This window comes from Castor canadensis, chromosome 1 (assembly GCF_047511655.1).
Source record: "Castor canadensis chromosome 1, mCasCan1.hap1v2, whole genome shotgun sequence".
Lineage (NCBI taxonomy): Eukaryota > Metazoa > Chordata > Mammalia > Rodentia > Castoridae > Castor > Castor canadensis.
The window spans coordinates 170,600,891-170,616,547 of NC_133386.1; the positions used below are offsets into that span (position 1 = coordinate 170,600,891).

Genomic DNA, 15,657 nt, shown 5'->3' on the forward strand with positions numbered 1-15,657 from the left:
CCAATTGATGTCCCATGAGCCGATGGCATTCACTTGTGTGTGGCACTGCTGGGTGTCTCCCTCTCCACAGGCTGCAAGAGGCACTTTGATTTTTACAACCCTTTTGTTGCGAGAAGCCAGCAGAGTAGAACTGCTTCTGTCTTGCTGCAGTCCTGCTGGTGCAAGCCAGGGACACTGCAGTGTCTGAGAGAGGAGTGAGCTGGCTGCATCACTTCTCACAACTGCGCATGTGTGAGCAGAATTCAATGAATGCCAAGGGAGCAAGGCAGAATGAAGAGGTTAGCCTTACCACCAATCCATAGCCTAGGCGATGGCCCAGGGACATCACTGCATTTTTAGAACACAGGCTACAGAGCCAGAAGAAGTCCTGGGAACCCATCCCGAGCCTCAGTCATAATCTTAACATGGTAAGCAGAGGAGATGAGGGTGGTGGTTGTGGGAGCTGAGGCCAGGATGAGGACCCTGGCCCTTTCTTCAGGGACAAGGGACAGAGTATCCTGCTGCCATTATTGTCAGCAGGGCTTCTGCAGGTGGAATGCTGAGAAAATGATAAATGCAAGTGGGCCAGGTGTAATGGCTTTGGTTACCTCCTGGCTTCCTACTTCACTTCTCTTTACTCTTTGCCATTGGATTTAGTCTTTTCCCAAGTTTTTCCCTTCATATAAGGAGAACATGACTGGAAGAGACATCCTTAGCAGAAGGAAATTATAGCCATACCCACATGCAGGATGGACCTTGGAGGGCCTACAATGGGTGGCATGAACTTGTGCATGGGATAGGTCAATCATCCCCTGAGAACAGCAGCTCTTTCTTCTTTCTCACATAAGAGCTATATGACCTCAGGAAAGTGACATAACTTCTTTGTGCCTCAATTTTCCCATTTGTAAAATGGGGGGAGTGTTAACAATGTCCATTGAGAGGCTGTTGTAAAGATTAGGTGAGTTAATATATATAAATTGCTTTGAGCTGTGTCTGATACATAATAAATATCACATACAAATTGGCTTTTATTGTTAACATATGGTTTTTCTTTAAAGGTCTACCTTTGAGATTATTGGAAATTATTCCTTTGATATGATAGCTTTATAAAACTCACTAACTATATTTAAACACTTCACAGGGTTGTATTACTGAGGTTGTTATTACTGTTGTCTCTCTAGTGTGCACCCAACATATAATTAATTAATCTTGAGTAGTTTTCAAGTTGAAGGTTGGAAGACCCTTAACCTGGGAGTCAGAAAAGTGAGGAACTAATTTTCAGTTTTTCATCACTTAGCTGTGTGATCTTGGACAAATCACTGAACCTCTCTGAACTTTTGTATTCTTTTCTATAAAACTTGATGTTTTCCTTGCTTACTTCAAGGGTTTATTGTGAGGACAAAATGAGGTGTCAGTGTTTTGTGTGCTGTGAGTGCCCAACATGTATAGGGATTATTATGAATAACTTAATACCAATGGCCACCTTTTAAGCTGTTGTTCCTTAATGTCTCTTTTTCCACACACTCATAATTGACCCAGTCATCTGAGGAGTCCAACAGATAACTTCAAGTAAGTGTGAAGAAAGATGAAGGTATAGTCTAGAGAGAATGGGGAAAGAGGGGAGATAGGGCCAGAGCCAGCTTGTCTTATCTTGGGTTCTTGGGAGGTCCTAGCTGTCAGAGACTTCTAATCCACTCACCCCCTCCAGGCCAGGCAAGAGTCTCAGCACCTGACCCAGGCCAAAAACAGAATCAGAGACCCGGGCAAGATGGTGACTGCCGAGAGGAAGCAGGATCTGTGAAATGAGTCATCCAGCAGTGGTTAAGTAGACATCCTGACACTGGGTCACACAGTACTAGGTTCAAATGCTGACTCCATCATACAGCAGCTATGTGATCCCAGGAAAGTGGCCTAACCCCTCTAAATCTGTTTGTTTCTCTGTAAAATGGGGACTCAAAATAGTACCATAGTTGGAACTATAGTGAGGATACAAAACTTAGTCTATGCCAGGCATTCACTACTGTACAGTCACATTGAGTGAGATGGAACTACGAGCTCCTTGAAAGTGAGGACCACTTATCATTCACCATTATGTCTCCAGCACCCAGCACAGCTCCTGGCATAAGCCAGTGTTGTTGGAACAAATCTGAACAAGACAATAGGGGCGGAGGGGTTGGCAGGAAAGGAGCCAACACGAGATAGAGCTGGGCCTGTGGGTTCAGTCAAAATGTGAAAAGTTTTGAGTACCTTGTCAAAGAGCGTAGGTGTCAAGAAACATTTTTAATGAGGGAATGACATTACCAAATGTGATTTTAAGGGAGATAAACTTGGAAGCTCATCCAGGGTGGGCCTGGAAAGGAACAAAATGGAAGCACCAAACCAAGGCAGGAGACAGTGAAACAGTGACCTGGGGAGGAAAAAAAGCAGTTTCCAGGAACATTCCAGAAGTTGAACCCAATTGGTCACCAATCGTTTGTGGGAAGAGCCAGCAATTTGTAACCTAAGGACATTATCCAGGACTCTGAAGGCTCCATCTGTACTTGCAGCACCAAGGGAGGGGAGAGGAGAGCAGAAAGACTGTCTTCCAGCAGCAAGCAGTATTCCAAAGCTGCATGCCAGGCTGGCATCAGAACATCCCCAGTGATTACATGTGGGTCAGAATGTATCCAGGAGAAGGGGAAGTGGTCATAGTTCCCAGAGTGTTTCCCAGGGAATTGGGAGAGCTGTCTGAGACAAAGCTTCAGGCATTTCAAGTAAAGAAGCTTGCTGGATTTGCAATAAAACTCCATCCTGTCCTGGGACACAGCAAGGGGTGGCAGGCTGGGTCACAGCTCTAGACTGTGGGTTGTTAAACCTAGCTAGAGACTTCCTGTGGCACTGCTTAGCCAACTTAGCCTCAAGGAGCTGCCAATCAAAGCAAGCTCTGATAGATTCTGAATGGTAGCAGTTATGTTTTGTCTCCACATTGCTGAGAGAGAATCACTAATGTCTGTTGCGTCTGGACAGTGATTTAGCAGGAAGGCAAACAGTGATAACTAACACTGCATGAGCCCTAAGTCTGTGCCAGGCACCTAGCTGAATGCCGAACTTGAATTTCTTACATACTCCTTATGTTATTGCCTCTAGGGTCATTAATGTCCCTCGCACATACATGCACTTTTTACCCTATCCACTCCATTATTGTCTCCGTTTTAGGAATGAAGAAGCTTAATGAAGAGAATGTTAGTCACTTACCTGAGGTCACACAGGTAATAAATGGTAGTGTCAGATTTGAACTAGGCAATCTGTTTGCAGACCTGTCACTCTTAACCACCACACTGTCCTGCCCTAGATCTGCAAGTACTGTTTTGGGGTGTAAAGCAGAGACACTCCCAGGAATTGTTTAAACATGCTGCTTGGTTTTTACTACCCTGCTAATAGATGTCTGTTGGATTTTGCTCACAGATGCCTTCACTTGGGATTTCAGACACTGTGCAATAAAAGCCTTTCTCATTTCCCAGGAATGAGTTATAGGAGAGCCAGCCTGCTTAAGGGAGAAGTCTGGATTAAAGAGCAATTCCCTAAATTCCATGTCATTATTAATGATTTGTGCAGACTCAATGCAGTAGCATTTTTCTCTGTTTGTAAACTGTGATCTGCTTTGCTTCTTATGGGTGATGGAGACAGAGAGATAATCTTTATTTCTCAGATGAGAAAGTTGAGGGTCAGAGTCCAAAGGACTTGGTAAAGACACATTAGAACTATATGAGATGGAGTTCAGGGGAAACCAAGTATTTCCAGGCAGGAGATACAATGAGACCTGTATCTTAAATAGCATCCCCACTAGGAGTTCTTTCCAGTTAGCATCCACGGCCTTTGAGAGAAGTTGTTCTCACGCACCTGTTTGCATCTTGTTTGTGCTCTTCATTTTTCTGCCCAAGTCTTATCTGCAGCGATTCTTACCTGGTTGGAATTAACATGGGTTCTGATTTTGTATGACAGAGACCACAATGGAGATCTGAGTTAACTCTTACCCATCAGAAAGCTAAGTTTTGCCTCATTACATGTATTTTGCTGCCTGTCTTCTCTGAAAACTGCCACAGTTTTCTGCCACTTGTCTAGAAGCATGACTGTAACCCTCTTCCACTTCCCAGCCCGTGCAAGGATTTGACTATGCCAAGCAGCACCTGGGCCAGCAAGGGGCAGATGAGGAGGTCATCCCTGTGACTCAGGAGACTGTGGTCCTTCCCCTGCCTGTGAGGGATGCTGCTCAGGAAAGAGACATTGCTCAGGATGGGAGCACCATCAAGACGGCCAAGTCCACAGAAACCAGAAAGAGGTAGGTAAGGGCTGACTTCAGCCTCTCTGTGTCACCAAGAGAAATAATTGATGGTGAAAGGAGTTGCAGCTCTCAAGTGAATTTCACTGCTCTCTTTAAAAATTCCCCTTTGTGCTTATTTTGAATATTGAAAAGGAAAATAAGGTAGAGGACAAGAGTCACAATGCTGCTCTATATGGGCCACTCTTGGTGACACTTCATATTGCTGAAGACCACAACAGTGGAGATGCAACTCTTTAGTTTACTCTGGCAAATTTGCTCTGATGCCACACTGAGGTTTTCAGTGTTTCTTGAAGGCAGTGCCTTTGAGTCAGGATAGTTGTATTTTATCTGGCAGTTTCTCAATGGAGTTTCTGATTTCAGTCAAAACCACTTATTGAGTTTTTCTACGAACAGAGTACTTTGACAGGCATTAGGAGGACGATAAAAATGTGTAGGATTGATTCCTGATCCTGAGGGCCTCATGACGGAGGAGACAGAGAGGTAAATAATGGGATAGCAGGTGTGATGATGTGCGGCCCACAGTGGGGTCTGAGAAAATACTCTGGCTGGGAGGCATCACGGAACAGGTTGTTTCAGCTCCTGTTCTCATGAAATTTAAAAACTGGTGGGGAAAGATAATAAAAAAAAGATCCCTCTATTCCTAGGTCAGGTAAGTGATAAGTACAAAGAAGAAAACCAAAACACAGCAAGGAGATTGAGAGATGGGGGTGGGGGTAGTACTATTTTAGATAGGAAGCCAGGGAGGACCTCACTGATAAACAAGATGTGAGAGCGACCCCACTGAAATAAGGTGTCAGCCAAGAGGCTGTCTGCAGGGAAAATGTTCCAAGCAGACATGACAGTATGTGCAAAGCTCAGAGGAGAAAACTTCTTAAAGAAGAACAAGGAGAACTGATAACCAGAATATATAGGGAACTTAACAAACTAAATTCTCCCAAAACTAATGAACCAATAAAGAAATGGGCAAGTGAACTAAACAGAACTTTCTCAAAAGAAGAAATTCAAATGGCCAAAAAACACATGAAAAAATGCTCACCATCTCTAGCAATAAAGGAAATGCAAATTAAAACCACGCTAAGATTCCACCTCACCCCGTTAGAATAGCCATCATCAGCAACACTACCAACAACAGGTGTTGGCGAGGATGCGGGGGGAAAAAGGAACCCTCTTACACTGTTGGTGGGAATGTAAACTAGTACAACCACTCTGGAAAAAAATTTGGAGGCTACTTAAAAAGCTAGACATTGATCTACCATTTGATCCAGCAATGCCACTCTTGGGGATATTCCCAAAAGACTGTGACACAGGTTACTCCAGAGGCACCTGCACACCCATGTTTATTGCGGCACTATTCACAATAGCCAAGTTATGGAAACAGCCAAGATGCCCCAGCACTGACGAATGGATTAAGAAAATGTGGTATCTACTTCTGTTCATCAAAAGAAATGGTCTCTAAACTGAAGAGAACACCCACAGAGTGGGAGAAAATATTTGCCAACTATACATCAGACAAAGGACTGATAACCAGAATATACAGGGAACTTAAAAAACTAAATTCTCCCAAAACTAATGAACCAATAAAGAAATGGGCAGGTGAACTAAACAGAACTTTCTCAAAAGAAGAAATTCAAATGGCCAGAAAACACATGAAAAAATGCTCACCATCTCTAGCAATAAAGGAAATGCAAATTAAAACCACACTAAGATTCCACCTCACCCCTGTTAGAATAGCCATCATCAGCAACACCACCAACAACAGGTGTTGGCGAGGATGCGGGGAAAAAGGAACCCTCTTACACTGTTGGTGGGAATGTAGACTAGTACAACCACTCTGGAAAAAAATTTGGAGGCTACTTAAAAAGCTGGACATCGATCTACCATTTGATCCAGCAATACCACTCTTGGGGATATACCCAAAAGACTGTTACTCCAGAGGCACCTGCACATCCATGTTTATTGCGGCACTATTCACAATAGCCAAGTTATGGAAACAGCCAAGATGCCCCAGCACTGACGAATGGATTAAGAAAATGTGGTATCTATACACAATGGAATTTTATGCAGCCATGAAGAAGAACGAAATGTTATCATTCGCTGGTAAATGGATGGAATTGGAGAACATCATTCTGAGTGAGGTTAGCCTGGCTCAAAAGACCAAAAATCGTATGTTCTCCCTCATATGTGGACATTAGATCAAGGGCAAACACAACAAGGGGATTGGACTATGAGCACATGATAAAAGCGAGAGCACACAAGGGAGGGGTGAGGATAGGTAAGACACCTAAAAAACTAGCTAGCATTTGTTGCCCTTAATGCAGAGAAACTAAAGCAGATACCTTAAAGCAACTGAGGCCAATAGGAAAAGGAGACCAGGAACTAGAGAAAAGGTTAGATTAAAAAGAATTAACCTAGAAGGTAACACCCACGCACAGGAAATCAATGTGAGTCAATGCCCTGTATAGCTATCCTTATCTCAACCAGCAAAACCCCTTGTTCCTTCCTATTATTGCTTATACTCTCTCTACAACAAAATTAGAGATAAGGGCAAAATAGTTTCTGCTGGGTATTGAGGGGGGGAGCGGGAGGGGGTGGAGTGGGTGGTAAGGGAGGGGGTGGGGTCAGGGGGGAGAAATAAACCAAGCCTTGTATGCACATATGAATAATAAAAGAAAAATGAAAAAAAAAAAAAAAAGAAAAAAAAAAAAAAGAAAATGTGGTATCTATACACAATGGAATTTTATGCAGCCATGAGGAAGAACGAAATGTTATCATTCGCTGGTAAATGGATGGAATTGGAGAACATCATTCTGAGTGAGGTTAGCCTGGCCCAAAACACCAAAAATCGTATGTTCTCCCTCATATGTGGACATTAGATCAAGGGCAAACACAACAAAGGGATTGGACTTTGAGCACATGATAAAAGCGAGAGCACACAAGGGAGGGGTGAGGATAGGTAAGACACCTAAAAAACTAGCTAGCATTTGTTGCCCTTAACGCAGAGAAACTAAAGCAGATACCTTAAAAGCAACTGAGGCCAATAGGAGAAGGGGACCAGGAACTAGAGAAAAGGTTAGATCAAAAAGAATTAACCTAGAAGGTAACACCCATGCACAGGAAATCAATGTGAGTCAACTCCCCGTATAGCTATCCTTATCTCAACCAGCAAAAACCCTTGTCCCTTCCTGTTATTGCTTATACTCTCTCTACAACAAAATTAGAAATAAGGGCAAAATAGTTTCTGCTGGGTATTGGGGGGGGGAGAGGGAGGGGGCAGAGTGGGTGGTAAGGGAGGGGGTGGGGGCAGGGGGGAGAAATGACCCAAGCCTTGTATGCACATATGAATAATAAAAGAAGAAAAAAAAAAGAATAAGGAGGCCAGGGAGGCAGATGTGCACTAGGGAGGAAGGACTAGTACGTGAGTCACAGAAGTTGCCTGCATTTCGTCATGTTGGGCTTTACAGATCGAAGCCAGGATTTGGAATTTTATTGTAAGTAAGTTCAGAAGGCATAGGAGGGCTTTCGGAAGAGCAATGACGTGATGTGCTGAGAGGCTCGCTCTGGCTCTGTGTGGAGAATCGACTAGGGATGCAAAGTAGAAGTGGGGAGACTCATAGGAAACTATTGCTGTGGTTCAGGAAAGAGATGGTCATTGGGAGAAGTAGTTGATTCTGGAAATATTTTGCAGGAAACACTGACCAGATTTGCTAATAGACTTGTATGGTGTGGAAATAGCGAGGAATGAACTTTCTCTTTATTGTGTTGGAGAGACCTGTAGAAGTTTGTTGAGGATGAGCAAGAGATTGGATGTTGGCATGGGGAATGTGAGATACCCACAGATATACAAGTGGAAGAGTTGAGAACTCATTAACCATGCGTTTGGAATTCAGAGGAGAGGTCCAGATTGAGAATATGGATGTGGGAGCTGGCAGAGTTCAGTTTTTCTATGAGACTTTAAGGAGTCACCTAGGAGAGAGTAGACAGAAAAGTTACAAGATCCAAAAACAGAACCCTAGAAACACGATTCGTGTTTCTGGTGCTTCCTCATCTTGCCACATCAGCTTCCTCATTCCAGCTAGATATAGGCTGCAGGCCTACTCTGAAAAGGAAAAGTAGTGGAAATCAATGATTTGATAGTTATTGATAGGCTTCAATTTAAAAAAATATTTTAAAACAAATCTGAGGATTTGGTCAGCCTCAGGGGTGTAGGTCTTTTTCCTCTAGTCTGGGGTATCGGTGATGCTATTTTGTTGATTTGTGGCTAGTATTGATGGGCCAGGATAGAGAGTCAATCTCATAGAGACAGACATTTGAAAAGGGCACTTAAATTAGTAATAAACCATAATTGTTTAGCAGTTGTTTAGTTCTACCCCCAAAACTGTTCACTCACATCCCAGATGGGGACCATGGAGCCTAAATCTGCAACCTCAAAGGTGATACTTTTTTGCTTTCAAAACCACTTTCACTACTGCCAAGTGCATCATGCATGTGTGCGCGCGTGTGCACGCACACACACACACACACAAATCTCACTTTATTTCTGACCAAGAGTTTCGAATTGATGACTCCATTTAAACAAATATCTACAAACTGATGCAAAGAATGAGGCAGAGTCAGGTTTTCTTTACAGAAATTTACTCATTGACACCTTCCTTAGAGTGAGAGAAACAGTCCAAAAATTGTGTCAGGATCAAATGTAGAAAAGGGTCTGAAAATACTACAAAATTTTTTCAATATAAAATAGCCTACAAAAAAGCCTTTCACTTTCCTTTTTTCCCCAGAACTAAATGAAAGCCTTTTTGTCCAACAAAGCCAGCTGGGAGCATAGGTGCTCTTAACCATGAGTTTCTGAAAACAATCCGGGGCATATGTCTGCTCTCTGTGTGTATTTGTACACCCAGCACTCAACAAGCAAAGAGCTGTTGGGTAAACAAATAGTGTATCCAATAAATTAATGTCCAATCCATGTTTTCCCAGACTATATTCTTTGTATTACTAATTTTATAGGACACTACAGGTTTTGTGGTGGAAGAGATTTGTGGCCACATAAACTAGAAAATGTTGGATTAAATGAAACAAGATGAATTTATGACAGCACTGATCAGAGCCTTTGATATGCTAATATGCATTGACAATCTCCAAAGAACAATCATAGTAAACACTTCCCAAGCTTATGTGTGGAAGTTTGGCTCTAGAACACTGTTAGCAGATGCTGCCTGGTGCCACAGACATCCTAATCATCTTTGTTGGTGGCTTTCAGCATGCTCACATACATAGAACTGAGAGCTCCTAGAGGAGGAGAAGGACACACAGTTTCCACCTAAGAAGCCACTCACCTATTGGGCAAGGGCATTGATTCCAGTCAACCTTCCATCACAGGGATTGGGAGCTAGTCCCTGGGAACAACAGAGGAACAAGAGGCCCCTAGGTATCAACCTCTTGACCAAAGGTGGCTGGTCTTTGTGCTCAGTCCACCCACAGGCTAGCATGGTCTGAAGCCCAAGGGGGTGGATCTGGAGAGCCCACTTTCTCACAAGGCTCTAGAAGGGGATAGTCTGGCCCTGAGGGAAAGAAAGAAGGCCCTCTGGCTTGCCCACATCAGGGTCACTGTTGGAGACTGTGAAGGGAGGGTGTTCCAGGGTTTGGGTGGAGGTGATCCCTGGCGTCCAGGAGAATTTGCCACTGCCCAGCTCTGCCCTGGACAATGCTGTTTCTTGCTGACCAAGGCTGGCAATCACCAAATCAGGGATCACTGTAATGAACTGTGACCCGGTTTGGAAGCACTCAGCATAGTCCTCGGCACACAGTAGATGCTCTGCGGTTTGTTCTCAGCATGGAGTAGCTTCAGTGCCGCAGGGTCAATAACCCTGATGTAACTGATGCTCGGCACAGAGAAAGTGCACAAAAAGTATTTTCTGAAGGAACAAATACCTCAAGTTGGCATTTTCAAAATGCATTGGTTACTAGTTAGCCACCATTAAAGAACATGTATGTATGTGTGCAGGTGTGCATGTGATTGATAGAGAGAAGACCCCCATGGTGGGGAGACCTAATCTTTTATAATAGGATCTGTGTTATGCAAAGAATAGCCAAAGAGAACCTTGTTTCATGTGTGTCTGAAGATGTCCAGGTGATTCAAATACTTAGCATTCAAGGTGCTGTGTATTGCAAGGAGGCCATGGTACACAAACCATTTCCATAGTCCCTGGGGGTTAATGAAGCAGAGATGGGACTGAGGGCTCTGCTCACTGAACTTGTCTGCAGAGTCAAGTTCGGGAAAATACACTGCAGAACAAGCGACAACCTTAATCCATGCAGTAGTGTGGGTGGTTTTTGTTTTTTTTCTTTTCCTAAATCATTTCTTCTTTGCTGGTGAAACTGGAACGAAAGGCTACAGACGTAAACTGTGCAAATAAAGTAACCTTGAGAGGTGGCTGTTCTAGTTGAAACTTACCCTCTCCCTGTTGCTATGGTTACCTCCAGCAGGTCGCCCAGTGAGAATGGCTCTGTCATCAGCAACGAATCAGGGAAGCCCAGCTCAGGGAGACGCTCACCCCAGAATGTAATGGCACAGGAGAAAGTGACAAAGGAGGAGGCAAGGAAGAGAAATGGTGAGAAGTCTTCCCGCCAGCCAAGCCCGGCCCCAGCCCCTCCCACATGAGCTCTCCCACACAGCACAGGCACTGCACACCCTCACCCATCCCATGTGCTCTACCCTCGCCCTTCTACTCCATCCTCTGCCCCACATGGGCCAGGAGTGCTCTGTGAACCCTTGGATGATCACCTTTGCCCCCTCCTCTGAATTGTTCTGGCCCACCTCCTCTGCCCCTGTTCTTAAGGAAATGTGCAGTCTTTTATTGAAACCCTTTGCAGAATGAACTGGTATTTGCTTAGAGATTTTTTTCTAGTTCTTGGATTAGTTACATGATTTCCAGCACCTTGTCTACTAAGGTGACAGGTCTCTGAAATGCAGCCTATCTTGGAAGTATTCTTTAATTTCTTACCCTGATCACCTTGATGAATTTCAGGGGGATTCAGTCTGTACCAATGAGTTCAGATGTTGCAAATCTACCTCTGGGGGGCTGAGGGACAAACAAACAGATTTGCTAACAACAACAAAAAACATCAGTCTTGTAAGTCAGAGGGGGACAAGCCTGTGATTCAGCTACCCCGGAGGCTAAGGCAGGAGAATTGCAAGTTTGAGGCCACCCTGGGTAACTTAGTGAGATACTGTCTCAAAATAAAAAATAAAATAAAAAGGACTGGAGATGTAGCTAGAGAGCTTGTAGCATGCACAAGGGCTTAGGTCCATTCCCCAATACTGAAAAAACAAAACGAAAACAGCCTTATGTTTAATTCTTCCAGGGACTGAACTCTTTAGTTTATTTTGCACACATTATCCCGCCCCCCTACCCCCCCACCCCCACCCCCACCCCCACCCCCGCAATAAAGGACTGGTGTTAGGGTTTATTTCTGAGTCACCTGAGTGCTCCTGTGATGCTATGGCATCACCTGTAGATGACACCTGTTGGACGTCATTGTGTAGCCCTGCTCTTATCCTGACCTCATCTTTGCTCTGACCCTCAACCCCTATAGGTCATGCAGATCAAGGAAAATTCCTTTCAGATTTCAAAGGGTTGTAGGTGGTGCTCTGCAGAAATGCCAGGTGAAATGCTAAACAGTCTGGCACTGGTAGCTTAGCTGGGCTTCCCTTCGAAAGGAATTTAATGAAGTGTAACTCAGGGATTCTCTTTCTTGAAGGTAGGGGCAGAATATTCTTTGTTTTCAAATGTCACTTCTTTTTCCTGTCCAAAAAAAAGTTTTAAAAAATGGAAAGAAAAGAAGAATGGATGAAAGGATGACACAACGGATTTGTATTCTGCAGAGAAAATATGGTTCTCGTTCCCATTTCCAACTATTATATGAAGCATTTGTTTAAGCTGTCATGCCTATTTGTTTTTTAAATTTGTCTTCTCCTGAATTCTGAATGCCCTGGAAGTCAGAGATTGTGCTTTGTGCCTTAGAATTCAGGTATGACCTGTGGGATTTTTCTGGAATATCTCCCCTGCCTGGAACCCAAGAAACACTGCTATCAGCTCTCTGCCAAGGAAACAGACAAGGGATGTTCTGGAATCAGAGGAGCTCTGATCTATGTTCCCAGGGCAAAGTGCTAAGAGATATGGGTAGAGGAAACAAGGTGACAGCAGAGACAATGGCCAGTGAAGCCATAGGAGTAAAAGGGGTAGTTTTAATTAAGTATGGTCAGCCCTCCATATCCAAGGGTTTTACAACCTCAGAGTCAATCAACTGTGGATTGAAAATATTAGGAAAAAATTGTGTCTGTGCTGAACATGTACAGAGTTTTTGTAATTCTCTAAACAACATAGTATAATAACTATTTATATAACATTTATATTGTATTAGGTATCATAACTCATCTGGAGATGATTTAAAATGTATTGGAGCCAGGTGCCAGTGGCTCACGCCTATATAATCCTAGTTATTCAGGAGGCAGAGATCAGGAGATTTGTGGTTTGAAGCCAGCCCCAGGCAAATAGTTTGCGAGACCCTATCTCAAAAATACCCAACACAAAAAAGGTCTGGTGGAACCACTCAAGTGGTAAGTAGAGTGCCTGCCTGGCAAGCTTGCAGCCCTGAGTTCAAACCCCAGTGCCACCAAATAGATAGATAGATAGATAGATAAAAATGTATGGGAGTATGTGCACTTTTACATGCAAATACTGTACCATTTTTATAAGGCTCTTGTGTATCCACAGACTTTGGCATCTCTGGGTATCCCTACAGATGATGAGAGATGACTGTACTATGACAACCATTGCCTGAGCAACATGGTGCTCGTGCACTCTCCCAGCTTTGCCTTTTCCCTTCGCCTTCCTCCTTCATTTCCTTCCTTTGTATACCTCCTGAAATGTTATAAAATCAAGGCAATGAACAATTTCTCCCCCAGATAGCCCCCTCACCAACCTCAGGGCTTAAATGACCCTGAATAACTTTTTTACGTCTTTCTCTGACCTTTTCACTATGCATGTGACAACACACACATATCTTTGTGTTTTGTCATCTTGCCTTGTTTTCTCTTATAAAATGGAATCATCATGCACATTGTTCTACGACCTTTTTTCTTGCTTAAAAATGTGCAAAGTACAGACTCCTCTGACAGTCAATAGACATTTACAAAATGATGCCTTTCCCCACCCCAGTATTTAGCCCATGGAGGAAGAGTGAGCAGGTGTGTTCACAACACAATCACTCCTCACCCACTTGGTGAAGCTAACTGACTGGTTCCAAGTGTCCCTGCTGATCTTTGCTGTTCCTGTTTTCCCTCTCTGCCTGTCTCCTTGCTCTGTTTAGGTCACTTTGATTATATAAATATCAGGTTTGGAAATACTAACAGATGAGTGCATGAATACAATGCAATTACTATGGCAGGTTGAGGTTTTCATTTGTTTTATTAAGAAACCATCCCTTCCAGGTTTAGAGCACTTGCTGGGTTACATTTTAATTTTACCAAAAGTAAACCCAGAGAATTTGTAGAGTTGGTTGCTTCTGTTTAACCACAGGTTTCTGTTCAGTGAGGTTTAGGGTTGACATTTTCAACTAGAAACAATAGAACCAACTCATTTATATAAAATTCAATGGACCTGAATGAGGCACATGAGAATTCTAGATTCCAACCTTTTATGAAATTCACTTTTGTCCATTTATATCAAAGGTTTTCTTTTTGTCTTAATACAAGGTAAGAGTTAATTAATAAAATCAATAATGGTTTTGATAGGATTGGAAGAGAAGCCAAAGGAAGGTAGGAAGAAAATACCATTGAATGGAATGTGGAGAAAACAGAGAAGTGTATTTTCATCATCTTGACAGCCTATAAACTGTGCGAGTGTGAATGTGGCCTCTGAGAATGGATTATTCTGTTGTCTAGTGGCTTGCCATCTAATCTAGAGGTTAGGTTATTAGGTTAATTATAAATGTTAGCATTCTAGGCTGCCACTCTAAAGCTGTTCTTTTCCATCAGATCCGTTGCATCTGCAGCTTCTGATCTTGCTCCTTTGTGAAAGCAGGAGCTTCAAAAGGAAAAGACACTGTCCCCCTAGCAACATGACTGAAATTGGTCATGTTATAACCCAATGGCTGCATTAACTACTCTATTAGTTACATTTCATTAGTGGCTGTTACCAAATACTGGACAGAAGCAACTTAAGGGAAGAAGGACTTACTTTGGCTCAAGATTTCAGAGGGTTCAGTCACAGTTGCTTAGCTCTGATTCTGATTCCGGGTCCCAGGGAGGCAAAACGTCATGGCAGTAGCTACTTACCCTATGACAGACAGGAAACAGAGAGAGGGAGAGGAAGGGGCCAAGGACAAGATGTCCCCAAGGACCTGATCCCAGTAGCCTACTTCCTCCAGCTAGGCCCCACCTTCTAAAGTTTCCATAACCTCCCAAAATAGTGCTACCAGCTAGGGACCAAGTGTTCAAAGCATGAAACTGAACAGTTGTCATAACTGTGAGGCAATTTTAGAGTCCATTTCATGAAGCTGTTTAAATGTAAGTAAGAAAGTTAGATGTGGCAGCTAGGATTTTGGAAGCAACCAAATATACACATTTGAATTTCTGAGCCAAACCAGTATCGTCTTCGAAAAGATGTTTTCATGAAAGAGTTAAAAGTAAGTGCAGAATAAATATGTATGTTTACATATTAGGTGAAAAGATATTTTTTATTTCTACATATATATGTATGTATATATGTATATATATATACATACATATATATATCTTCTTCACTTAGTTAAGAGCAAACCACCTCCATAAACCCTGTAACTGTCAACCAGAGATTTCACTTTCAGAACCCAGAATCTAACCAGACCTTGCCTCCTACAACTCACAGGGCAGGTGAGGCAAGAGGAAAATAAAAATTAAAGAGTTTTGAGGATTAATTACCACTTTCTTGGCAGGGGTCAGGGGTCTTGAGGAGGTATCTAGGATTAAGATTAAAGGAAGATTTGTCAGTAATACTAGCTCAAAGAGCCAGGCATGGTGGTATACACCTATAATGCCAGCACTTGGGAAACTGAAGAAGGAAACTGAAGGGCAGCCTGGGACTTCATAGGGAGACTCTGTCTCAAAACAACTGCACAGTTTCAGTTTTATTCTTTCTTTGCCAATGAGGTGTAAAGGCTTGCTTTTCATTTATTGATTGATTGATTGATTGATTGCAGTATTGGGATTGAAATCAGGGTCGCAAGTGCTCTACCACCTGAGCCATTCTCTGAGCCTTTTTTCTTTGTGTTTTTGTGTTTTGGTTTTTTTGAGATTAGGTCTTAATTTACCTGGACTG

General features: G+C 42.9%; 1 protein-coding gene across 6 annotated transcripts in view; it reads left to right on the forward strand.

The window, feature by feature from the left end:
* The window catches only part of Kiaa1549l (KIAA1549 like), a 275,501-nt gene that overhangs the window by 198,481 nt on the left and 61,363 nt on the right, over positions 1-15,657 (forward strand). For 4 of the 6 annotated variants that reach the window (XM_074044089.1, XM_074044098.1, XM_074044106.1 and 1 more), the window contains 2 exons: positions 4,113-4,297; positions 10,781-10,908. In XM_074044089.1, coding sequence (XP_073900190.1) covers positions 4,113-4,297; positions 10,781-10,908 — 313 coding nt within the window. The remainder of the gene's footprint in view (positions 1-4,112; positions 4,298-10,780; positions 10,909-15,657) is intronic. The other 2 variants (XM_074044115.1, XM_074044134.1) reach the window with 1 other exon arrangement.